Source organism: Marmota flaviventris, chromosome 13 (genome assembly GCF_047511675.1).
Source record: "Marmota flaviventris isolate mMarFla1 chromosome 13, mMarFla1.hap1, whole genome shotgun sequence".
In the NCBI taxonomy this organism is placed as follows: domain Eukaryota; kingdom Metazoa; phylum Chordata; class Mammalia; order Rodentia; family Sciuridae; genus Marmota; species Marmota flaviventris.
The window spans coordinates 86,982,009-87,007,456 of record NC_092510.1 but is presented as its reverse complement, the minus strand read 5'-3'; the positions used below and the strand labels follow the sequence as shown (position 1 = coordinate 87,007,456).

The 25,448-nt window shown below is 43.0% G+C and overlaps 1 protein-coding gene across 5 annotated transcripts in view; it reads left to right on the top strand.

Moving 5' to 3' along the window:
• The window catches only part of Astn2 (astrotactin 2), an 839,030-nt gene extending 815,245 nt beyond the window's left edge, over positions 1–23,785 (top strand). For 3 of the 5 annotated variants that reach the window (XM_071600871.1, XM_071600870.1, XM_071600869.1), the window contains 3 exons: positions 9,092–9,192; positions 11,017–11,200; positions 23,287–23,524. In XM_071600871.1, the coding sequence (XP_071456972.1) occupies positions 9,092–9,192; positions 11,017–11,200; positions 23,287–23,524 (523 nt within the window). Of the gene's footprint in view, positions 1–9,091; positions 9,193–11,016; positions 11,201–23,286; positions 23,525–23,748 lie in introns of those variants that run through there. The other 2 variants (XM_071600873.1, XM_071600872.1) reach the window with 2 other exon arrangements.
• Positions 23,786–25,448: the final 1,663 nt, after the last annotated feature.

Sequence of the window (25,448 nt, the reverse complement as noted above, 5' to 3'; positions counted from 1 at the left end):
TCTGTGCATGGTTCATTCTTTATCTGGAGACCATAAAGTTAATCTGCATACTTTACTTTGGATCAACCTAATTAAGCAGTGAACATATTCCAACTAGGAACAATGGCTGATCCAACTACGTGTTATTATTTGATCCACCCCCACCCCCCCGCCGGAAAAAAACATAGGAGGAGAGGGCCAAGAAGGGGAAGAAAATGAAGGTCAAGGATATTGACTACTACTAAAGCCAACCTAAATTTCAGACTGAATCTTTCTTTAAAAGGGGTTAGGTTATTTGAAAGTGAATGAATGAACTAGACCATTTACATGGGTTTTGTCTATCCAAACCCTCTGGCTTATTCACTTCTCAAAGGATTTCCAGATGGGAGGGCAAGAATTGCCACCACTTTTTCAAAAGAGCAAACAATGAGTCCTGTAGAGAACTGACAACCCCAGTTTGCAACCTAAGAAGAGTCCATCCAGGTAGCACCTATTTCAAGATTTAGTCCACTGCTTTGGAAGAAGGAAGAAGGGAAATATCTAAAGCAAACACAGAGCCTCAAGTGCATTTTTATTGAAAACGTTTGTGCTACTGCATCCCATTTCTTATCCATCTGCCCATCGTCTGCAGTCCTGGGAGTCCATGAAAGCAAGAACTCTTTTATTTTTATACTCCACTGCTCAGTAGAGTGTCTGGCTCAGGAGATATTTTATTCGTGGTGAGGCACACACATGGGAGGTGCTGGAATAAATATTCATTCACTCTTCAATCAGGTACTAGAAACACGTTCGTTCAACATGAATGAGTTGTAAATTAATTTATGTCTATTTAATTTTACATGGCGATACTGAAATGATTTTAGAGTTGGAGTGTTCATGGCACTGTGAATTTTAGGAAGTTGTGCAAATGGCAGTGAGTTTAGGGCTAGTAAAGCAGTGATCGTTGAATTGATTGTAGATTGCTGTCACCTCTGTCTGAGCTCAGCACTAACATTGGTCTCCAGATTTGGCTTTCCCCCAGAACTCTCCCTGCCAGCTCCCCACTTCCCTGCCAGCTCATGACCCTGGAGGGGTTGAAGGGCATGCCACTGGGGCAAGCTGTTGCTTAGAGGACAACCACAGACTGCCTCAACTCTGTCCTGGCCGGAGCCTACCAATCATTCTTCAGATGGGCTGTTTGGAGTAGAAATGTAACTAGAAATGAGTCAATATCTCTATGCTGGGCACTAGAATTAAATATTTATGTTGGCAGAAATCATGGGTTGTCAGCCTAAGTTGGCAGGTAGGAAGGTGAATTTGGGATGCTAGGGGGTGAGTGATCTACAAGTTGTAGATCAGAGCAGTAACCTGTAGTATCCCTTGCTCACTCATTCCCAAGGCTCCTTTTGATATTCCTGAACTAAAGGAAACAGATATCTTGCCTGGTAGTCAGCACCCAATGAAGGAACCTGGATATCTGAGTTCTGGCAGCCACTACAGGTCACCTTGGGCCAGTGTCCTCATGTCCCAGGCCAGAAAAGGGAGAAAAGAGCTCAGTAGGACCTGCCCAAGGACACTGCTCATCATTCAATGTCAGCACCCAAACTGGAGTCTAGATTTTCAGCAGGCAGTTATGACATCTGACCAGGTGACCATGGAAGAGCTATGACCTTGGACCAGTCACCTGAGCTCTTAAGCCTATCTATAGGATGGAAATGATTTCTAACCCTGAGAGCAAATGAAATATTGTGAGAAAGAGCTAATGCCTCAAATACTGCCAAAACTCTACATCAAGGTCTGCACAATTTCCTCCAGAGGACCAGAAAATAAGTACGTTAGGCTTTGTGGACCTCATGGTCTCTGTCACAGTCTCTTTAGTGTGAAAGCAGCCACAGAAAATACATTAAAAACAAACAAAAAGGAAGCGTGGCTGTTTTCCATTAAACTTTATTTACAAAAGCAGGCCGCAGGCCAGGTTTGGCCCATGAGCTGTGGTTTGCTGACCCTGCTCTGGATGCTTGGAAGTTGTTACAGTTACTATTGATGACATAGCAAATGACCCCAAAACTTAGCAGCTTCAAACAAATTTTGTTCTCCTTATGGATTCTGTGTTTCAAAAATTCAAACTGGACACAGCAGGTTGGACTACATTTGCTCCTTGAAGTGTGCAGCCTCAGCTGCAAGCACTCAAACCTGTGGTGACTCAACTCCTTGGGTTGAAACTATTTGAAGTCTCCTGCATTAATCTGTCAGGAGCCTCAGCACCAGACCTGCTGGAGCTCCTACACATGACCTCTCCACGTGGCTTGGCTTCCTCACACCACAGCAACCCCAGAGTACCCGGGTTTCTTATCGGAGGCTCAGGATTCAGAGCCAGAAATTTTCAGCAAGCGAGGTAGAAGCTAGCTGCCTTGCTTTGTAAGACCCAGACTTGGAAGTGACAGAGTATCTCTTTCACTGTGTTTCAGTTCGTCAAAGCACTCATGAGCTCACTCCCCATTCAAGGTGAAATATCAAAAAATTAGGGGGAGTTAAATCCATTATAGGAGAGATGAATAACTTAACCATACACACATTGAATCATAGTTAACACTTACTTAGCACCTACCACATGCCAGCACCGTGTTAAGTATGTTATGCCTCTAGCATCCCTTTGAGATAGGTAATACTATCATGCACACTTTAAGGACAAGAACCCAGAGGTGAATTCACTTGCCTGGGGTTATAAAGACAATAGGTTATGGAACCAACATTTTAATTCGGGTAATCAGGTTTTGGAGTGGGTGGCAAGCCCTGAAGGCCCGGTGAGCCCTGCCTCTTATGTCATGAAAATCTGAATACTCTTTCCACGACTTGGGTAGAGCTGAAATGGAGACCTGAGCCTTTGGAGTACAGGGTGTCTAGCAGTTTTCCTACCAATGGCCGATTGTAGATATTCCTGCTCCCTTAAATCTGGATGCACACTGTCTGGGCACTGTGGGTAGTACCAGGTAAGAGGGATGCTACTCAATTTTGTTTACAAGAAGCTTAAATACAAGTGGAGAAATTGATTCCCACGGGATGAAACTTTTGTCCTCCTATTTTAGATACAGAAACTGAGGCTCGGTGGCTAAGTTGTTACTTGTGCAGTAGCTGGTACAGCCCAGACTAAAACCCAGAGCTGTCTGGTTTGCAAGCCCATACTCTTTGCCACAGTCTCCAATGGAGAATACCCCTAGACTATAAGAACTAACCTATTCCTCAGAGGTGATCTTGGGTCAGAGACTCAGAGAAGGACGGTTAGTTAGATGTCCCTGGACATCCAGCTGCTCAGACCCAGAGCTGGCACTGGGACTTCTCAATTCTCCCACCACCCCTGACTGCTGCATTGTGCTTTAGGAAAGCAGGGATGGGAGTGATGGTGGTGGAGGTGGAGGGGTGAGCTAATGGGAAGTTGTTTGCCAAAGCTGTGTGGGGGGAAGGAGCATTTTACAAGACCAGGGCCTCTGGCCTGGAAACATCTGTTTCCCTTCAAATCAGCGAGGAGACTTTTGCCTCCCCAGAATGCCTAAATCATGTGGCGGCTGGGGAAGAGCAGGCGTTGGCCTGGAGACTTCAAACGCATTCTGCTGTACTCTCGGGGACCTGGGCTTGACGTGGGCCTCTGGGGTTCTGTCCTTGTTCTTACCCCCTGTCAGATCTGTGAGAAGCTCTCACCGCCAATTAACTTCTCAGTTTCATTTTCTCACCCCTGCTGCGAGGAGGTCTGGGGGTCTTGAATGGGACCAGCAATGGTCCCTTTCCACCCACTCTCCCTGATCTCTAGTAGGGCCACTTGCTCCAAGTGGGGGAGAAGTCAGTGTCTAGGGCAACACATGATCATAATGCCCATGGCTGTGGCTCACTGATTGCCAGACATCATGCTGAGCACTTCTATGCCACGTCTCCTTTCATTCCAACAACTACCCTGCCTGGTAGGTTGTCATATTGTTATCCCCAGTTACAGGTGTGTAAAGTGAGACAGAGCTCCACGCAGCCAAAAACTGGGGGAGCAAAATTTAAAACCAAATTATATGATTCCAGAGTCAGGCCTTTAGCCTTTCTGCTATTCCCCTTCCCTCTGATAACCCTTCAATGTAATCACCCTGGGTTCATTTTACAGATGAGAAATCTGATTTCCAGAAAAGGGAAATGAAACTGCCAAACCAATTGTGTTATCCGTTCAGTCTGTCACTCACTCTGGCTGGTATTGGCTTAGCATTGGTACACCTGGCGTAGGTGTTAGAGATGGGCAGAGCCATCTTCTGGTCCTGTAGACACTCACAGACTCAGAGGAGCAAGAGAGAAGCAAATGGGCACTCACCTAGCCACATGGTAGGTGAAGCTTGTGAAAGAGAAAGGTTAAGCAGCTCTTCAGAGGGGCCCAAACAGGCTTCCCGAAGAAGATGAGGTCTGAAGATGCTTCAGGGACAAGGTGGAGGGGTCAACTGAGGAAGGGAAAGAGCAGCCCACACAACAGGTGCAGCCTGTGCCAAGGCAGAGGTAGGAGTTGTGTCTGGAGTCTTGGCTATTGGATGCATCCTACAAGGACACAGCAGGGAGCAAAGATGGACAAACAAGCCTGGACCTGTAGCTAGAGATTATTTGGGGCTCAAGGATAGAATATGTTGAATGGATGGACATCCAGGAGCTGTAATGGGGGCTCTAAGTTAGGAGTTTCTCTTGAGAATGATAGACTTTGTCCTGGAGATGGTGAGGGATGGCAAAGTCCTAATGAGGATGAAGACACCCTGAAAATGCATTGGAGAGGCCATTCCAAGGCTTTCCCACACGGTGTTTTGTTTATTTGCCTGCTCCTTTATGTTTCTCAGTGTTTTAAGACCATATTACTTTAGGTACTTAAGATCTCACTCCACCGACTTTGGGCTCACACTCAGGCTCTCAGCCTCTGAGGCCAGTGTTCTTTCCTCTGCAACAAGGTTAGGTGAAGAATAGTAATGGGTTGGGCCTTGAGGTTCATGTTCCTAAAACATCCATTCAACTTGACCCTTTGAGCCACCTCTTTTATAATAAAAGCTTCCCGTAAGTAGATGTGGACCTAGGTCACCAGCTGCACAAGAAGCATGATAGCAGCGTGTTCAGGAACACGGGAGGAGGGACCAGGCAGGCTGGTGTCTTCCCTCTGAATTTACTGGCAGTGGCTCTCTGTACAGGTCACCTTCCCTTCTGGGCCTTGCTTTTTCCACTCCTGAAATGAGGATTCAAAGTTAGCTGATGACTCAGGAGTGTTAGTTCACATTATCACTGCCTCACAGAGAGGATGCTTCACAGAGGTAGCCAACACCCTTCCTGATGCCCTGGGCAACACAAAGATCTCTCTCTCTCTCCCTCTCCCTCTCTCCCCCTCCCCCTCCCTCTCCCTCTCTCCCCCTCCCCCTCCCTCTCCCTCTCCCTCTCCCTCCCTCCCTCCTCTGTATCTGTCTCTCCCAGCCACTTCTTCATTATCAAGGACTACAGCTTTCTCCCCCTCACAGAGAGCCCCTCCAGGCCCAGCCTGGTCCTCTAACAGCTTTCAGATGTGTCTGGAGCAGTTCTACAATTACAGCTGAGACAGGCAGAAAGCGTATGGCCTTGTGACTTTTGACCCAAGCTTGTGAGGTTGACATCTTCCTCTTCGGCTGGCCCCCCACCCCAAGCAGGGCAGCCTGTGGCCTCCTGCATCCTGAGACTTCCACTGACATGTTTGATTATTTCAGTAACAAAATTAGAAGCTACTTTTTAAGGAACAAAGAGTGAACCAGGCCTATTATGATGATGACTCTCTCGTTGAGTCTTGATCCTCAACTTGTGAGATATGAATACTTTCAACCTATTTTACAGGTAAGGAGACTCAGCCTCAGAGAAAGTGAAGTGACTTCCCAAAGAATGCTCAGCCTGCAATGGGAGGAAACAGGAATTATACCCAGGTTTTATAACTTATAAAACATAAGACTACTTCTAGCACCAGCAGGCTGCCATTTGTGCTGCCCGTGAAGCAGAGAGTTGACCCTGTTCCTCTGGTGGAGGAAATGTATTGCAGAAGCACCCCCAGAAACATAAGTGGCCAAAGGGAAAGCCCTGTTAAACATTATTTCAAGCCTTCCACCTGAAGGCTCCATTTGTTTATTTCACTCACTACAAACCTTCCATGTGTTCCTTGAAATGCATCTCTTTCTCTTCAGATTCTAATGAAACTTTTTTTTAAACATATATTCTTGTACAAATTGTGTGATCTTTATTTTTTATATTTTTATTAGTGCATTGCCATTACACATAATAGTGTATGTGTGACATATCCAGAAATGCATATTTCAGTCCTCAGTACTTCCTCGTTCCCTCCCCATCCCCCTGATTCCTTTCCTCTGCTGCCCTTCCTTCTATTTACTTTTTCAATTGGTGCATTACAATCATCCATGAAAGTGAGGAGTGTAAGAATTGGGCATTACGACCTTGTCCTCATGCCTTGCTTGTGTAATCCTTGAGACAGCCATGCACTGTCTGTCAGATGTTCCCCGTTCGATTGATGGAGAAACAAGTTGAAAAATGAGATGCAGTGCACTCAAGTTCATTTGTTCACATGAATCTTTACTGATTGCCTATCACATACCTAATGGAATGAGGGAAATAGCTATACTCAGACTGAGGAGTACCCCTGGGCATGCAGGCTAGGGTTTGGATCCTGCCTCTGCAACTTTCTAGATGAGTTGGTGTGTGGATGGTAAGTGCTTTCCCAATGTTCCTCAGTGCTCTTCTTACCTCCTCACTTTGCCACTTGCCTGTTTTCATATCTCTTTGAGTTTCTTTGTGGTCTTATTACCAATGCTTCTGTATGGCTTACCAATGATAACTCACTTCAGAAAAGGCTCACTTTTCATATCCATCCACCCCAAACTGGCGAGGTGCATCCCAGTCTGCCTATCACAGATGTCCAGTACAGAGAGGTGAAGTGAGCTTAGAAAGGTGAAGTGACTTCCCCAAGGTCACAGAGTAAGGGAGTAGAACTGGAATATGAACCCAAGTATGACTATCTCCAAGACCAGGCTCCTTCCTCTGTCACACTTCTGTTCCTTTTCAAGTTTTGATTCATGGAATCTTTTATAAAAACAACCTTTGAGGCATGAAGTTAAGGGGCACTGAAGCTACATGGGCCCAGGCTCTCGAAACCATTGACAGCAGAAATGGTGGCAGAAAGTGAGAAGTGCAAGTTTTAGAGTAATACAGAGCTTAGGCTTGACATGTTCTTTTTCTAAATCTATGACTTTGGAAAAATTGCTTGGCTTTTATTTTCAGTCTCTTCTTCTGAAAGGTGGAAATAATGAGGATGATTATTTTAGCATGCTTTCATAAGATCAGGAAATTTCTTGAGGGGGCACTACTCCATGTAGTGGGATTTAGCAAGTGTAGCTGAAGAAATTATATCTGCACAAAGCTGAGGGCTACAGACCTGTGGCCAGAAACAAGTATCTGGCAGTGGTGTGATGCCTGAGCATTGGAGTCAGTCAAGCCTAGGTTTAAATGGCCAGTCCAGGAATTACTGTGTGACTCTGGGCAAGCTGCTTTCCCTCTCAGAGACTTGGGTATGAAATAAAGAGAGTAATAATGCCCATCTTGAAGGATTTCTTGAGGGAAGTAGGTAAGACTATTTAGATAATGCTTAATGCGTATTAAAATCTTAGCACATGTTAATTACTTTATATAACAAACTCAATGTTATTATGTGCCTAATATCTACAATCAGTGCTCTCTCATTCTAAAACTTGGCTATTGTAGTGATATACCCATTGTATAGCATGAGTTAGTTGAGGTACTAAAGAAAGAGGCAAAAACATAGGAACGCTAGGAGTTTAGGGTCTTCTGCTTAATATAGGGAGTCCTCTACCCACTGGACATCACTGACTCTACCCTTGACCTTGAAAGTTGGCAACAAAGGATCCCATGACAAGAACAGGCCAATTGGATGGAGGATACTTCTATTCCAACTTCCTTTCCTCCAAACCTTACCTCCTCTGGAAAGTCTCTGCTCCCTCCTTAAACTTTGTATAAACCATAGAACTCAGAGTCTGGAGATATGAAAAGTCACAGAGTGTCCCTTGAGGTAGACAGAGACTGATTTAAAAAAAAATTCTGTGCTCTTGATTAGACCTGAATCCACCAGGTATGCATTTACCATTTCCCCCTTCTAAGGCTGCACAGGTTATGTCCACTACCACCAACACAGCATGTGGCATCAGATGACTTCACAAGGACACGCTTTATACCTAGAATAGCTCCCAGCTCCCTCTCATGACATACAAGGTCCCCACTGACCTTCCACCTGCCCTCCCTTTGCTCTATCCACTCCAGCTATCTATTCCTTCAACAGTCTGGGCTCCTCCTCTCCTCAGGGCCTTTGCACTTATTGATCTTCCTGCACGACATGATCTTCTGCCAGGTCTTTCTCCCATAAGCTGATTCTTTCTCAGTATTCAGTCATCAGCTCTAACTTTCCCTCTTCTAGAAGGCCTTCATGAATTACATGTCTAATGCATTACATGCATTCCACTTTTTCACATTATTCTGTATTGTTCTCTATCATATTTATCATTATCTGATTTTTTTTTGTTTATGTGTTGATTAGTCTTCAGCAAGTAGGAAATTTAACTCCCTTGTTCACCTTCATAACCTTAGCACCTAAACTAATTCATTCATAGTGAATGAAAGAACATATGAATGTGCTTGTAGAGCCAAGAGGGCCGCACTGGGGCTGACTTCTCACGTCCTAGACTCAGTCTGCTTGAGTTTAAACCCCTATTCCGTCCCCCAGTGACTATGAGAACACAGAAAGCTACACAGTATCCTCCTTGATATAATTTGAGTGACAATAATTCTCTGCCTTTCAGGCTTGCTTAATTGCAAATTAGGAGACTACGTGCCAAGTGCCCAGCAGGCATTCAATGCTCAATCAATGTTTTATATTATCCTTCTTTTTTTAAAAAAAATCATTTCCTTGCAGTGTAAGCATCCCTGAGTTCTTTGTACCACTGGTCCTGTACCATGACTTTGTGCTCCTTCCTTTAACTTCTGGTGCCTTCTGTTAAGTCTGAGCCTTGTACTCTCTTTGCTTGCTGTGATATAGGTTCACTCTCTATGCTGTGGATACACGGGGGAGGCACTCTGAGCTGAGCACAGTGACCCTGAGGACCGCCTGTCCACTGGTGGATGACAACAAGGCAGAAGGTAGGTGACCCGCCTCCTCACTTTCCAAGTAGGTTTCACATTTCCTCTCTGTTCTCTATCCAACAGTCACTAACGAGCACTGTGTGTGCACACACACATATTAATACAGAGAGAAGAAGCCGAAGGAACTAAGGGAGCAGGAAGAACATGGAACTAAATTAATCACGGGTATGAAGGAAAAAATTGAGATTGACTAGTAATATCTTTGTCAGTGGAAAAACTGACTAGTAGTAAGGAGAGGTAGAGCGCCAGAGCCCCTTAGTCTGGCCTTCTTAGAGACCAATCATTTTCTTCTACTTAAGTCTATGCTACAGCTGGAAAATAAGTGGCATTTAGAACACTGTTTCACCCATTTTGTGCCTTGGCAGACATCATTAACTGATCACAGCACACTGTGGCCTCTGACTCAATGGTGGCCTCCAAATCCTCATCATAGAGCTACTCCATGCCTATCTGTCCAAGTTAGCATGAAAGAGTAAACTTTTTTTTTAAAAGGCAATGACTGCATCTTTTTTAAAATTAATCTTTATTTTATTTATTCATTTTTATGTGGTGCTGAGGATCAAACCCAGCGCCTTGCACGTGCTAGTGAGTGCTGTACCGCTGAGCCACAACCCCAGCCCAAGATTAAACTTTTTTGCTGCTCCTGGTCGTTTGACAAAAACGACCTAAAAAATATAACCCATCAATCAAATCCACTATATAAATGTTTTGATACAGTTTCTACATCTAGACTGGCAAATTAAAAATAACTAATAGGAACTCATGGGTCCTGGTCACCCACTTTAAGTTGAGCAAATATTTCCCGAAAACCCTGGTGTGAGTAATGCTGTGAAGACATGATTTCTACCTTTTTGGAGTTTACATTCTGGATGGAGAGACAGACATGACTTAATAAGAAACTTGATAATTAGTATTTCATGTGTTATCAGACAAGAGTAAATTGACCTCAAGAGCAAGGAGATTTGGGATATTTTCTTATTTTAATCATTGTTATTTTAAAATAACATTTTTATTATTACTTTAAAATAACATATACACAAGATTATAAAACAAGAATAAAAATTAGAGGGAAAAATAATGTAAAGTGAATCTTTTTTCCTGGTCCTAAGGTCTTCTAGATTCTCCTACAGGTAACTATTGTTAGTAATGGTTTGGGAACCCATCAACATTTTGATCAGAGCCTTCAAAGCTAAAGAACTGTTCCTTCTACTCATGACAAATTCACACTGCACTGGCTAGTAGAAATGACGCAGGAGTGGGAACGTCCCTGCTTGGCAAGCAGAAGAGTCAGAATTGTCTTTAAAAGGTTTTGGAACAGGGGCCTATCAGACCTGATTACAGAAATGTGTTGGAAATATTACAGAGGGAAGGTAGAATGAGGATGCTGAGTTGAACCAAGTCAATTTATTGAAACCTCTGCATTTGTTTGGAATTTTCTGTTAAATCATGAGCACAATAATCATATCAATAATTTATATTTGAGTATTGAATGTTTTACATTCACTTTGTTTTATTTCTCCAGGGCCTTATACATACTAGGCAAGCACTCTACCAGTGAAGTACAGCAAGCCCCACATTCAGTTTTGACTTAGCTCTTCCAGTGCACCTCCAGAGTAGCCATTATTATCTTTGGTTACTAGGTAGGAAATCAAATGCAACTGGTCATTGACATACAAAGGGCAGATTTAAGATCTGTCTGTGTCCACAGAGACCATGCAAGTGAAGTCCTGCACAACTGGGACCTCCTTGTTATGAGCCATGCCTCTGCCCTCACTTTTCCCCACTGTGCAGTGATCTGTTTCTGTACTTCTTTCCTCTCAGAGATAGCCGACAAGATCTACAATCTGTACAATGGGTACACGAGCGGAAAGGAGCAGCAGACGGCCTACAACACGCTGATGGAGGTCTCGGCCTCCATGCTGTTCCGAGTTCAGCACCACTACAACTCCCACTATGAAAAGTTTGGTGACTTCGTCTGGAGGAGTGAGGATGAGCTGGGGCCCAGGTATGGGTTTAGGAGCCTGAGGAGAGGGGCAGACACTTCCTGTTTCTGATTGGTGTTGCTGGACCCTTTTCTCATAGACTTACAATGAATTTTATCAAATAAATAAAGGTGATGATCAGTATAGGCATGTCATCTTTACAGATGGAAAAGGGGCAGCAAGATTCACTTCTTACTGAAAATGTATTGGGATATATTCAAATCATCTTGTAATGGGAAAATAGCACTATCTGCCCTTAATAGAAAATCAACGACTAATTAAACAGTCAATAGAGTAGAACAACAAAAACTGAACAAAACAAAAATGTTGTTCAATCCCATCAGAGCATGAGATTTTCCCCTATAAAAGGGAGATCAACAAGAGAAATGTTAAAAACACAGTTCCAGAACTATTCTTCTTCTGAAAAGAGAGGCAGAGACAGAAGAAGGCAATCCAACCACTTTTTCAAATGTGATTCATTGTTATTTAATGTCATCTGTGATCAACTTGAGTACCACCTATGATCCTTTGGCCTAAGCCAGAAGAACTCCTTCTCCTTCTACCCTTTGGTAAGCATTGTGTTTGGGGGAACTGAAGAATTTCTGAACAGTTGCAGCAAAGTGCCTGACAGCAGGAGTGGTAAGAGATAAGAAGGCAGAGGTCAGTAGGGGCCAGATCCTGAATGCCCTTTAAATAGGGTTAAGGAGCTTGGATTATCTCCCTAGGGTAATGGCAAGCTTTTCAAGTGTTTTTCACAGGGAGGTGATATTATCAGATCTTCGAGGAAGAAAGATCCTCTGACTGCAGTTGGAAGCCAGGAGTAGAGAAATTAAGACAAGAGAGAGGCCCTGAATGCTGTTGTGATGATAGGCCCTGGGAAACAGGATAGTATTCTCGGCCAGGGCAGCACTGGTAGCATCGGAGAGAACTGCATGTCTTGCAGAAATACTCCAGGCTTTAAAAATTCAAAATGCCCCTGTAGAAGATTCTTCCTATTTTTTGGATAAGGAAGTTTAAGTCTTATGGGGCTCGATGAACTATCCAGAATTGCACAGCGTTTGGCATGGAGGTCACTCCTGCCTTAAACTCTTACCCTGAGCTCTTGTAACACTTGCAGTGCCTTCCAAGAATTTGAGGCCTTCAAGGGATGAGATGAGAGCATGGTCCATGGATAAAAGGGATCTCTTCTTTGGTCAGCCTTATCAGTTCTGTTGGGTCCTGAACCTTAAATTTTTCCCTTTCACATTAAAGGAAGGTTCTTTAGATAAAAGCTCAAAGAAGGTAGATTGGCAGGCAGAAGCCCTGAGCACCAGATGAAAGCCACTCATGAGTCATCTTGGCTGCCATCTTGCCCCTGGACTGGGAAAGGTGCTCCACTTTATTGGGCTTTCCCACAGGGCTCAGGGACTTTGGGTGGAAGCTAAACCAGAGCTCCACTCCTGATTCTGTCTTTACAACCTGCTAGGATTCTTTATGATCCTCCAGAACATAAATCTTTCAGAAAGGCCTCCTGGCCGCCCACAGAGGCGGGACAACACATTCAGTGATGGGACTGTGATAACCCACTTGCCTCCACTCAGCCAGTCTTCAGCCACTGTCCACCAACCCCCATCCATGTCATCCAGCTTCCTCATTTTCTGGTCTTTCTAGTCTCCCAAACGGGACCTGAGATTGCACGAACATCCCCCATTGATTGCATGAAGATCCCCTACTGGTATGACAACAAGAATCAAAAGAACTGCATCCTAATCTATCCTGGCCCTACTATTAAACTCACTGTGCAATCCTGGGCTCTGCGCCTTTCTGGCCTTCAGTCTTCTTTCTCTAAGATGATCTGGGTGAAGAGATGCAGTAGATGCAATAATTTTTAAAAAATTATTATTAGTGGAATTATTTTTCCTAGATCAATCTTACCTAGAACCACAGGTTTTAGAAGGCCAGCCCCTCAGAGAATTCCTTAAAATGTAGCCCATTTCCTTTATTACACTCTCATGTTTTAATTCTCTTCATTGGAATCACCAGGTTTTGTGTCTTATATTTGCTTATGTATTTACTTACATATTACCTCTCTTCCCACTGCATTGTAAGTTAAGCACAGTGATCCTTGATGTTCTACTCACTTTTGAAAGTTGGTGCTAAATAAGTTCTTACTAAATAATTGAACAATGAAAGTGATCTGTCAGTGGGTGGACAGATAATTACAGAATGGTTGTGGTAGAAGCTAGAGTGGGTGACCTGGAATCCTATCCGCTGGGTCTCTCCTTCTGTGTGCTGTACCCTCACACCAAGGGCCCTACATCTGTCCCACCACTCAAGGTTCTATAATTGATTGCAGTTGGAAACAACTGAATTCCATGAATTTTAAGGTTTTCTGACATTCTAACAATGCAGTGTCCTTGCAAATATTAAAAGACTTGAAGAGACCTCACTTCAATAATTGATTTATTGATTCATTTAACGTGCTATGTGCCAGGCCCTGTGCTGGGGGCTGGAAATAGAAGAGTGAAGAAGTCAAACAATGCCTTGTACACAGCTCAGCATCTAATTGGAGGGAACGTGTCATAAGATGCATGCTATAAAAAGGAGAATGGGAAGATATTTCAGAGCAATTCCTTTAAAATATTCATGTGCAAGAGAAAAACCTGAGGAATTTGTTAAAATTCATATGAATTTAGTGGTCCAGGATGGGCCTGAGATTCTGCATCTCAAACAAGCTATTAGGTGATGCCAAGGTGACTGGTCCAGAAAACACACTTGGGTGACAAGGTTTTAGATGCGGATAGCTAGATGATCTCATCCAGACCTGGAGCTCAGGGAAGAATGCCTGGTAAAGAAAGAGAGGGTGAGGCATAGTATCAAAGAAAGAACAGGAGTCCTCCAGGTGGAAGGGGGAGGGTATTTTCATTGGAAGGAACAAATAGTGCAAAGATGAGAGAGGGTAAGGTAAGAGAAAATACTTTAGTCAGGAACTATAAATATCTCTAGAGCAGAGAGTTCAAGGTGAGAGGGAAAGGAAAAATGAAAAACAAGGCTGCAGAGTTTAGCAAGGGTCAAATCATAATGGCTTTTGTGAGTCCTTTTCAGGAGTTTGTTTCTTCTCTCTGAAGCCAAGTAAAGGTTTTCCAAAGGGGAGAAATTTAAATAAATTTTCTCTGCCTCTCAAGGGTTCCCAAGTGTACAGAACATCAAAGTGTAAAGGAGAGAGAGAGCAAGACATTTCCCTGGAGCCAGGATCCTAGGGTTCATGTCCGGGAGCTTTGTCACCTACTTGCTGTGTGACCTTGGACACATTCCATCCCTATTTTGGACCTCATTTGTAACATAAAAGGGCTTACCTACAAAGTCCCTTCCAGCTGGGAAGCCAAGGAACCAGAAAGTCCTGAAGGTCATGGAGACCAGAAAACGGATACAATATGTGTAGAGTGTCTTTTCACCTCCAGTCCAGTATGTCTTGTTTCTCAGGGACCCAAGCTGGCTAGGGAGAGGAGAGCTTTTCCCAGGGGCAAGCGGATAAGGGATGAACTCTGTTAGGATTCTCTTGGACTATGTAATCACCAAACCTCAAAATGTTTTGAACTCCTCCCTGGATCTGGGGTTATACCCCGCCCCCCCATAAAATTTAGTGACAAAAGGGCATTTCTTACCTCTGCCTAATAAATCTATCAGGGAAGTGTTCCCCAGAGCCTAGTTCTCATGACAACTATAGGTTACTGCAAACAGCTGCTCAAAGAAGGCCCGCTGACACCCAGCTGTCCCAGCCATAAGGTTCCTATTAGGAGACTTGAAAAACTGAGCTCATAGGTGGCCAGGGACCAGAATTTGCTCCGGTCAGAGCATCCTTGACCACTCTTAGGCTTCTTTATATTTTCGGTTATGTTTGATCCAAATGATAGGGTAGGGAGAAAAGAGCAAGTACTTGAAGAGATTTGGTTTCAATGAAATTGATCTATCTAGAGTAGGAATGGTATGCTTCCATGGCAGACATTGCTAACAGATCACAGAAATTATTCTAGGCATGGTTCAGCCTGAAATCCTTCTCAACATGGCAAGGCAAGGCATTTTTCCCGTCTGAAAAGAGTTGGCACATCCATTGCTATAATCTTAGTGAAAATAATCAACTTGGGGTATCACTGTACGGACTTCTAAGATTGCATTCATCTCTTCCTTAGATATCTTGGGTTAACTCTCTTCCAATTAAAATAAAGTGTTTTGTTTATTTTTTGTTCTTTTTAGATATACATAGCAGTAAAGTGTATTTTGATGTATTATATATAGATGGAATATAACTTCTTGTAATTAGGATCCCACTCTTGTTTCACTGGGTGTGTGGAAGTTATGTCTTATTCATTCTACTGTCTTTGCTATTCCCCTCCCCCTCTCTTCTCTTCATTCCCCTTTATCTAATCCAAAGAATTTCTATTCTGCCCCCTACCCCACCCTGCTTATTGTGTGCTAGCATACACATATCAGAGAGAATACTCAGCCATAAATAAGAATGAAATTATGGCATTTGCCAGTAAACATGGAACTGGAGACTATCATGCTAAATGAAACAAGCTAATCCCCAAACACCAAAGGCCGAATGTTCTCTTCCAATTTTTAAGATATTGGGAAAAGAACAGATTTAGGCTCAGATGACTTTATTTTTTTCTGCATATTTTAACATTTCTGAAATCAGGATGGATTGTGTATAATGACGATTCACATTCATTATATTCTTTCTCAAAAGGTTATTATTTTCATGTACATTTTTATTAGTAAATTATAATTTTCCATAATTGTGGAGTTCACTGTGACATTTTTTTAAATGTATTTAACATAATTTGCTCTGTTTAATACTCATCACTACCTCCTTCCCGTCCCTCTTTTCTCCCCCAAACCTCTTCCTCTACTTTGTTGTACTTCAATTAATTTATTATTTTAATTGGTACATTATAGTTCTACATAAAAGTGGAATACATTGTAATATATTTGTACTTGCACATAGCATGATTTGGTCAGTTTCATTCTGCAGTTCCTCTCCTTTCCCAATCCTCTTTCCTCCCCCTTAATCCCTTTCCTCTACTCAGCTATTCTCCCTTATATTTTCATGATGTTCTCTTTTTTAAAAATTCCTTATTTTTCTCTAACTGCCACATACAAGAGAAAATATTTGACCCTTGACTTTTGGAGTCTGGCTTATTTTACTTAGCAGGATGTTCTCATTCCATCCACTTACCAGCAAATGACATAATTTCATTCTTCTTTATGGCTGAATAAAACTCCATAGTGTATGCATGCCACATTTTTGTATCCATTCATCTCATCTATTGTGGCACACCTAGGCTGGTTCTATAACTTAACTATTGTGAATTGTGCTGCTATAAACATTAGTATGCATGTATCACTATAGTATGCTCTTTTAGTTCTTTTGGATAAACAGCAAGGAGTATGATTGTTGGATCATATGGTGGGTTTGTGAAAGCAATCACATCTCTTACATCTTGGAATAGAGAAATACTAGCAAAACACACTATTACTTGGAACAATGGTGTCAAAAAGACCCATTTCCTTGCTGATAGTATAGCAAGGTTGGTTATCATCTTGAAGTTCATATCAGTTCCAAATGAAATGGTTTTGAGTCAGTAATTCTTGCTGTCAGTCAAGAAATTAATTCTTAAAAAGGCCTCATGATTTTTCAATGAGTAGGAGAGGAATTCAAATGTAAATATTTTTACTAGTAACATTACAAATCCTATTTCAAATCTGATGTTGAGGATCTATGTCCACAGGCAGTACCCGAGCCTTCTGCTTGAGAAGGGAGATGACTGAAGCTTAATTTTTTTATTGAGGATATTTGGGGAAATGATCCTTGTAAACCACTGAGAAGCCATGAAACCATGGCTTTATTAAATAAATTCATTAGAACATCTTTGAATATACATGGGTATATTCATGTTTTCAAAATGGAAATATATTTATTTTATTACACTCCAAAATGATTCTTTCCCAGTCTGTAGCATATAAATGGTACAGAATTATACAAAATGAAAAAAGTTTGATGTCTGAATCTTATAATCCCAACCCTATTTCAAAGATAAAATTTTTAACAGGGTACAATACCTTTTCAGGTATAGATATAGATATAGGCATGGATATTTACATTAAACATATAGGAGCTTAGTGCTAATATCTTTATCAATAACCATACCTACATCTCCATGATCTCTACTGTGTTTAGCAAATATATATACTAAATATATATACTATGTTCTGTCATGTGCCTGTTGGCACTTAACAATATACTGGTCAAGTGGTTTCCCCTATAGAATTGTGTTGTCTTTTGAAGGGCCTTTTATTCAGGTAATTATGTGACTATATCACATATTAGTATAGTTCTCTATTCTCAACTGGATTTCTTTCCATTTCTTTACTATTATCAACAAACTTGCATAAGCCTTTTGCCCACCTGCCTAATTATTTTCTTAGGTCCACGTGAGGCTCTTGTGCAATTTCATTCCCTTTATCAACCCCTGCTAGAGAATTGCTGGATTTTGAAAATTAATGTCCTCAGTTCAAGTTCACCTATATTAATCCTCCTTCTGGTGGAATCAGGTTCTAGACACCAGAGTACCATACATGGTCCAAGAAGTAGCTATCATGGACCAGTCATTTAAGTATTATTTCATCTCCTGAACAATAGATTTTGAAGATTAAGCAATGGAAAAAAATCAGTGGGTTATATAAATTGCTTGAGATTACACAGCTATAAGAGTTGAAACCCAAATCCAAAAAGATTGTCTTCTGATGTCAAACCAGCTGCCTGTTCAGTATAACACATTGTACCTTAAGAGGATACACAGCTAGATAATACATTATGATTCTCAACAGAAATATAATGCTTCAGCAATAAAGGAGGAAGCATGAGTTACGTTGACTGGGAAGATCTGGAAGATTCCCTGAAGATGAAATTTCAGCATGACTTTGAAGTATGGATGGAATCCCAGTAACTATGACCCTCTCATCTCAATAGCTCCATGCTTTGGTGCCAACCCTCCCCACCGCCACACTCCCCCCCACACACACACCAGCACAAGAGACTCATACTCCAACTCCCACTATCAGAAAACTCCTTTCTAAAACATCTTGATTTACTCACCTCCAGTGACAGGGAATCCACCACCATATTGAAAGATCCATTCTATATTTAGATGATTCTAGTTTTAACAGTTTTTTAATAAGTTATAATATTGAACCAAAATTGATGTCTGTTAATTTTAGGGTGGTTTTGTCAATAACACTGAAACGTCTTGCAGCAGGGACTGGAGACCCTATTCTTCACTCTGTCACTCTGGCCAAGTCACATGACGAGCCACGGGCTCACTTTTATCAGCTAAAGACTAGGAAGAAAGTGTACACATGAGAATTGTGAGGGTTGGATTTAGATGATATTGCATGGGTACCCACCTAGTGTGTGCTCAGTTATAGCTCTCGTCATCCCTGACCCTCAGATTTTCCCTATGTGTCTTCAGTTGTTAGAACAACATAACCATTTGCCTATGTCCAGTCTTCTCCTCCATTCCTGCTTAGCGGGCTTGCTTTTGAGTCCCCCTTGAGCATCATAATCCAGCTACAGTTTGTAAACGTCCGTCTTACCAGAAGAGACTGGGATTCTCCAGCTGTGGCCTGGCCAGAACAGCATGAATGAAGTCATTACTTCCTTTAGACTACCCCTCCACATCGAGAGGTTGTGTTCCAAATTTTCATAACCACGTCATGCCCTTGACTCTCATTAAGCTTAGGGTCAGCTCACACAGAGACATTTCAGCTCAACTCCAGGAGGCAGAGAGGAGGAAAAGCAGCCAATGGGAACATTTCTGTACTGCCACTCTTCCTTTTCTCCATTTCAGGGCACCCTTAGAAGTTAGGTCTCTGTCCGATAACCCTGTCAACAGCTGATTGGGTAATGATGCTGGGAACAGAATGGTGGGTCAAAGGTTCTACAATTCCCGGAGAAGTGGCCTCGGGTCCAACCCTTTACTCCTCCACAAGCCATCACTGTCTCATTCTTGCCTGCTAATACATGATAAATTCATATATGGTGTCCCTTCTTCACCTCTTGCCTCTTATCCCAGTGGGCCTGAGTCCTAATTCCAATGGGGAAGACTTCATTTCCGGTATTTGAGAAAAGTGGTCACTCTGACCTATGATTTCCCCTCTAGGGAAAGCTTGAAGCATGCCTGGCCTTTGATTTATGCGCCTCCACTCCCTACGATTTATTGCCCAGTACTCTTGCCTTTGGTCTCGCTCACCCCTCCCCCTCTCCCACCCTAGAGCATTTCCAGCCCATCTCTTCATACCTTTCCCTTCTGAATCATCCTGTCTTCCTTGTCTACATGCAAATGTTGGTTTACAGTACTTGTGGATGCCTCTGATAATTGTTCCATTACAGCCTCACAGTCCTATAAAATAAATATCCCTATTTATGTTTTACAAGTTAGGAAACTGAGGCTCAAGGAGGAGAAGTGACAGACTGGGCTGCAAAGTCTGTATCTTTCCTACTCTCAATGCTTCTTTGAATCATGGCTAACATTTAGTTAGAGCTAATCTATTACCCATGTTTTCTTGCTAATAACACATTTTAACGATGTGGGAACTTGGTTAGTGGCATTGAAGAACTTGCTCATGATCTACTTAGCTGTTAAGTTAGAGAGTGAGGATTTGAATTAGGGACCCCAGAGCTAAACCCTCCATCTTGACTCTACGCAATCAGAAACCGTGGTTCTAGATTTGTCTGTTATTAAACTGAGGCGTTCCTTTGAGGCAATTAGTTTTCTCATTCCAGACCTCAGTTTCCCCATCCTTATGAAAGGAGGCTTTGCCTAGCTGTGTTCCAAGATTCTCTTTTTTTTTTTTTTTATTAGATGTTGATGGACCTTTATTTTATTTATTTATTTATGTGTGGTGCTGAGAATCGAACCCAGTACCTCACACCTGCTAGGCAAGTGCTCTACCATTGAGCCACAAACCCCGCCCCCCTAAAATTCTTTCTGAGGAAATGGCTGGGCCTTTGGAAGCAAACCATGTTGGAAGAATGCCCTTTCCAATCTCACGTTGTACTTGTTGATTATTTTTGTGAATGCCAGCCCATGGCTCCCTGCTGCCCAAAGGAGAAAATCCAAATCCTTCAGCATAGCATTGAAAGGTCTGGATGGTTTAATCTCTGCCAAGCTCACTGGCCTCCTACCTGTTCACTGCTCCAGCCATTTCTATCAACTGATGGCTTATGCTTTCTCTGGTATAAACTGGAATGATCTATTTCTTCTGCATTTTTATCTATCTGTAACATTTGTTCATTATTGAAGACCTAGCTGAGCCTTTACACTATTTTGGAGACTTTTCTGATACCCTGAATTGATAACTAGGTATCCATCTTATATACTCCAGTGGTACCTCACCTGTTTTCCAACCCAGGCTCCTGCCACTGCCTTATTCAGACACATAAGGCATAAACCAGTTCATCTCTGTCCCAATGCCTGGTATACAAAGAGCACCCAGTAACACAAGGGGGCTACGTAGTGAGGACTCTGGGGATGATAGTTTCTAGTGCTTACCATGTAAGCTTTTCTGAGCATACCATGGGACAATTTTTTAAGAGTTTACATCTGTTAACTTGCCTAACCCTCTCCATAACCCTCTGAGGTGAGTACTATGCTATTCCCTTTTCATAGATGTGAAAACACATAAGCAGCTTTTTACTAACATGGAGAAAAAATGTAATCCACACCCCTAAGGGAAGTTATTATTCTCATTTTAAAGAAAAGCAAGGCTACAGAGGCACAAGTGGTGAAGCAGTTCACTCAATATAATAACATAGCTGGCAAGTGGCTGAGCTGGGATTTGAACTTGAGCCTAAAGGTGCGCCACTCACTACCTGCTACATCAGAGATAATATCGGCACATGAGGGAACACCAACAGCCTGGCTCCTCCTCCTACCATTTTTCATGCGGTCCCTGCTTGTGCACTGTATCCCAGCCACAGAGTCTCAGAACTTCTGAGCAGTCTCTTAGCTCTATGCCTTTGCGAGTGCTGCCTGCTAGATCTTTGACCTTTTTCTCTATCTAACTCCTATTCATTTATGAGGTTCAGCACAACTTCCCCTTCAATTAGGAAGTTTTCTTCAGTATCCCCAATCCCATGTCTTCAGAAGCCTCCTGTGACTTTTTTCCCAGTCAACACTCTTGTCTCCTATACTGTCGTCTCCACTCATCTGTCTTTCCGAATCCTGCCAAATGGAAGTTCTACCGCATAATACATGCTCAGTTAATGAGTAGGTATTACACTGTCTCCTTTAACTTCACAGGAGCTCCATTTTTCAAAGAGGCAGGTTTAGAGATGTTCAGCAAAATTTCCAAGAACAGAGTAAGAACTCAAACAAAGAGAGATGAGAAACAAACTCCTCAGCTCCTCCTGGGGGAGCAGGGTGTGCTTGCCCGAGAGGAGGGGGGATGTGGATAGAGTGTGATTATGAAGTGGTGAATTCTTGGCACCTCAGGAAATATTCCACCCAAGTGGTGAACTATACAAAGAGGACTTTTTGAAAGGCACCTCATAAATCGTGCCCACAAAACATAACACATAAGCCCAGTGCTTTTTTTCAGCCACCACATAGATGCCTAACACAGTCTCCCATTTGTGGGGTCTGTTGTCGTAAAACTCCTTCCCTCCTGGGGTCCCAGAAGGGCATGCAGAGGGCAGCAGGAGAGAGAGCCTCTCCTTTAGCCTCACAGGATCCCCGGGCATCTTGAAGATACTGGAAGTCAGAGAAGGTGAGGCACCCACCTGGACAGTGAAGCTGACTTGTAGTGTGACCTGGAAAAGGACATTCCATTCTCTTTCGAAGTCTCAGTTCCCATATTTTAATGAGAAGAGGTCAATGATCCCCAACTGGGGTGATTATGCCCTCCTGCAAAAGACATTTGGCAATGTCTGGAGCCTATTTCGTTTTCCTGACTGGCATGGGACTGCTGGTGTTATCTGGCATGTGAGGCCCCAGTACGCTACTAAATATCCTACATAATTGCTCCTACACAATGGCCTTCCAGTGCCACCGTTGAGAAATTCTCGACCAGGTGATCTCAAAGATCCTTCCTTGCTTTGACCACCAGCCATGAGATCTTGTAGATCCTCTTTCTAGTGCATGATCAAGAGTTCCAGATAAAGTTCCTAAGGATGACATCAGAGTACAGAATGGTTCTTGCTAAGATGAGTGTTCAGTCTGTCCTTGATCCTGGGGCATCCATCTATAATCATCTTTATAACGGTAGCCCCCAGGGAAGCTGAGTCCCAAGCATGGGGCCCTTCTCCTACGCGATCTCACCCAGCCAATTTGTAAGAGTAAGACTGTCATCGATCTTTTAGAGATAGGGAAATGGAGCACAGAGAAGCTATGATTTGGATACATTTATATTTCTTTAGCCTCTGATGAGAGAGAAGCACAGAGGGCAAGCTTTCCAAATTTTGTGACTGCAAGAAAGTGATGTGAGAATGAGAGAAGCAATAAAGTAAATAGTTGGAGAAAGAACACATGGATTCAGGCCTAGATTCCACTGCCCAACTCCAGTTGTCCCCTTGGTATTTGGCCTTGGTCAAATAAAGTCACTTCTCCTCACCTGTTAAATAGGAGTAGAGAGAACAGATGTTTAGGACTGATGTGAAGATCAAATACAAGTTTTAAAACACACGTAAAGTACGGACTCGGTGTCCAACACATGATAAATGACAAAGTTTAGTTATTTATGGCGGGGTTTTGCCATCAATGTAATAATTTCTCTTTGGCTAAAGTCCTAAAACTGGTGTCCTTCTCATTGCTGGGGGGCGGGGGGTCCCATATTCTTGAGTTGAAAGCACTGGTTCAAAGGTTATACCACTTTCATTTTTTAGGCTTGCAAACTGAGGAGCGTATGTTGTAAGGCAATTTTTTAATAGGTGTTTAAAATATCACACTTAGGAAGTCATCAGGGCAAGATGTCTTCATGTGACTGTTGACCTTTATTTGCCACTTCAAAAGCCTCACAGCCCCTGCTCTAGACTTCTTCCTGAACCGTTGCTCTCTCCTTGAATTTTCAGGAAGGCCCACCTGATCCTGCGGCGGCTAGAGAGGGTGAGCAGCCACTGCTCCAGCCTCCTGAGAAGCGCCTACATCCAGAGCCGCGTGGACACGGTGCCCTACCTTTTCTGCCGAAGTGAGGAGGTCCGGCCTGCGGGCATGGTGTGGTACAGCGTCCTCAAGGACACCAAAATCACTTGCGAGGAGAAGATGGTGTCCATGGCCCGAAACACGTACGGGGAGTCCAAGGGCCGGTGAGGGAGGGTGCTGCCCTCCACGAGCACAGAGACTCTCCTAGGGGGAGCAGTACTCTTGTGGATGGATCCTGGGGCCTGGGTGGGCTGGGGGACAGCTGAGGATGGGCCTGGCAGATGACACTTGCCATCAAGGCCAAAGCAAACTGCTCCTCCTGTGGATAGTGGACAGAGAACTTTGTAACCAATGGAATTATTCATTTTCTCTATCTTTTATTTTTTTCTAAGATATTATTTGACTCTATCAAACGTCTCTCCTTTTTAAAACTTTTCTTATGGATGGAAGTCAGTCGGGTGGCAGGAGCCTTCAGGTGGAGACCAAGCGGCCTTTCCTTTTCTTCCTCCTTCCTGCCGTGCCCAGCTTCCTTCCTGCCACGGACCCCTGGAGGAGACCTATGGAGAGACAGTTTGACCTCTTCGGCACCAGGAAGGAAGCCCTAAGGACTGTTGCAGTGAGGAAGCTTGGGTCTTTAAGGACTTCTCTCTCTCTCTCTTTTTTTTTTTTTTCTGGACGTTACTGAGTTTGCAGGACCTCTGCTTCTTCCTGTCTGCCCAGAGTCCCTGCAGGACTTTCTGTGCATTAAAAATTCCTATTGTCTCTCTTTCTGCTTGGGTGATGTTTCTTACTATGAATGAAGTGTGTTTGGAGGACTTCTGTTTATTCACTAAACAGATATTTATTGTGTAGATACTATGTGCCGGGCATAGGACAAGTAACTGAAGACAGAGGAGTTCTGTGCACTCAGGGAACATAGGGTCCAGTAGTTATTAGAGAGAAGCAATCTGGTGATTTCAGACTGTACCAGAGGGAAGAATGGAGGTTCTCTGAACTCCTTGATGGGTCATGAGACCCACTGGTGGGATGCTGAGAAATGCTTCCTGTGAAACCGAAGCCCAAAGAACGAGGAGAAGGGGAGGAATAAGCCAGACAAAGCTGGGAAGGATGGGATTCGCTCCACGCTGAGAGAAAATAGAAAGTCTAACTCATTGAAGGTTTGGAGCACTTTCATTTAGGACATGGGTTGAAGTAGGAACGGCAAGAGGAGTAGCTAGGAGCTCAGCAGAGCATCTATTCTTGAACAAGAAGTTTGACATTATCTTGAAGTAACCTGGAGCCACTGAAGGACTTTAACAAGAGTAAAACAGCCCACTTGCTCTTTAAGAAAAATCGCTCCAGCTGCAGGGTGGAAGATGGATGGGAGAAGGCCCCAAAGAGAGGGTGACCACTCTGATGGCAGAATGGACCCTGTGGTCATGGGGGAGATGTTCCAACACTGGGATTTCCTTTTATTTATTTGTGTTTAGACTGCTTTATTGAGGCATAATTGAAATTTCCTTTTAAATGGCAATCGTGCTGTCACCCACGTGTTCCCTGGGAGGGTAATAGGGACAAGGAGAAACTTTGAATTCTCATCGCCATGGTATTAGCACAGATGAGCCACCTGGCTGGAGGAAATGAGATGTGGATCAGGTATAGTATAAGGCCAGGATGACACTTGTTAGGAGAGTAGAGACTGTGGAGATTCAGAGGAGGAAAGAATACCGAATATCAGTCAAATACAAACAGTCGAAAGGGCCTACTGCTGAGCGTTAATAAGTGTAGATGAGATTCGCTATCTCTTTCCTGAAAACCTACATACTGAGGTTTGTTTCTGCAGTAATCTGATCCACAAGAGGCAATGAATGAAAAGAAAGCAGAGATTCATTCTTCCAGACAACTCAGGTGCCTGCAGAGCTGCCTCATCTACAACAATCTAAGCTATGGGTGCTCTTTTAAGTCATCTTATTATTATTGGGTTTATGTTTCTACAAATATATAGCTGGAGTTTAGACACCTTCTATGTTTGTTGATGTCTCCTCTCTTCCCAGGGATAGTATGTTCCAAGAGGAACTAACATTTTACCAGAAAATGAAAATGAGAAGTCATA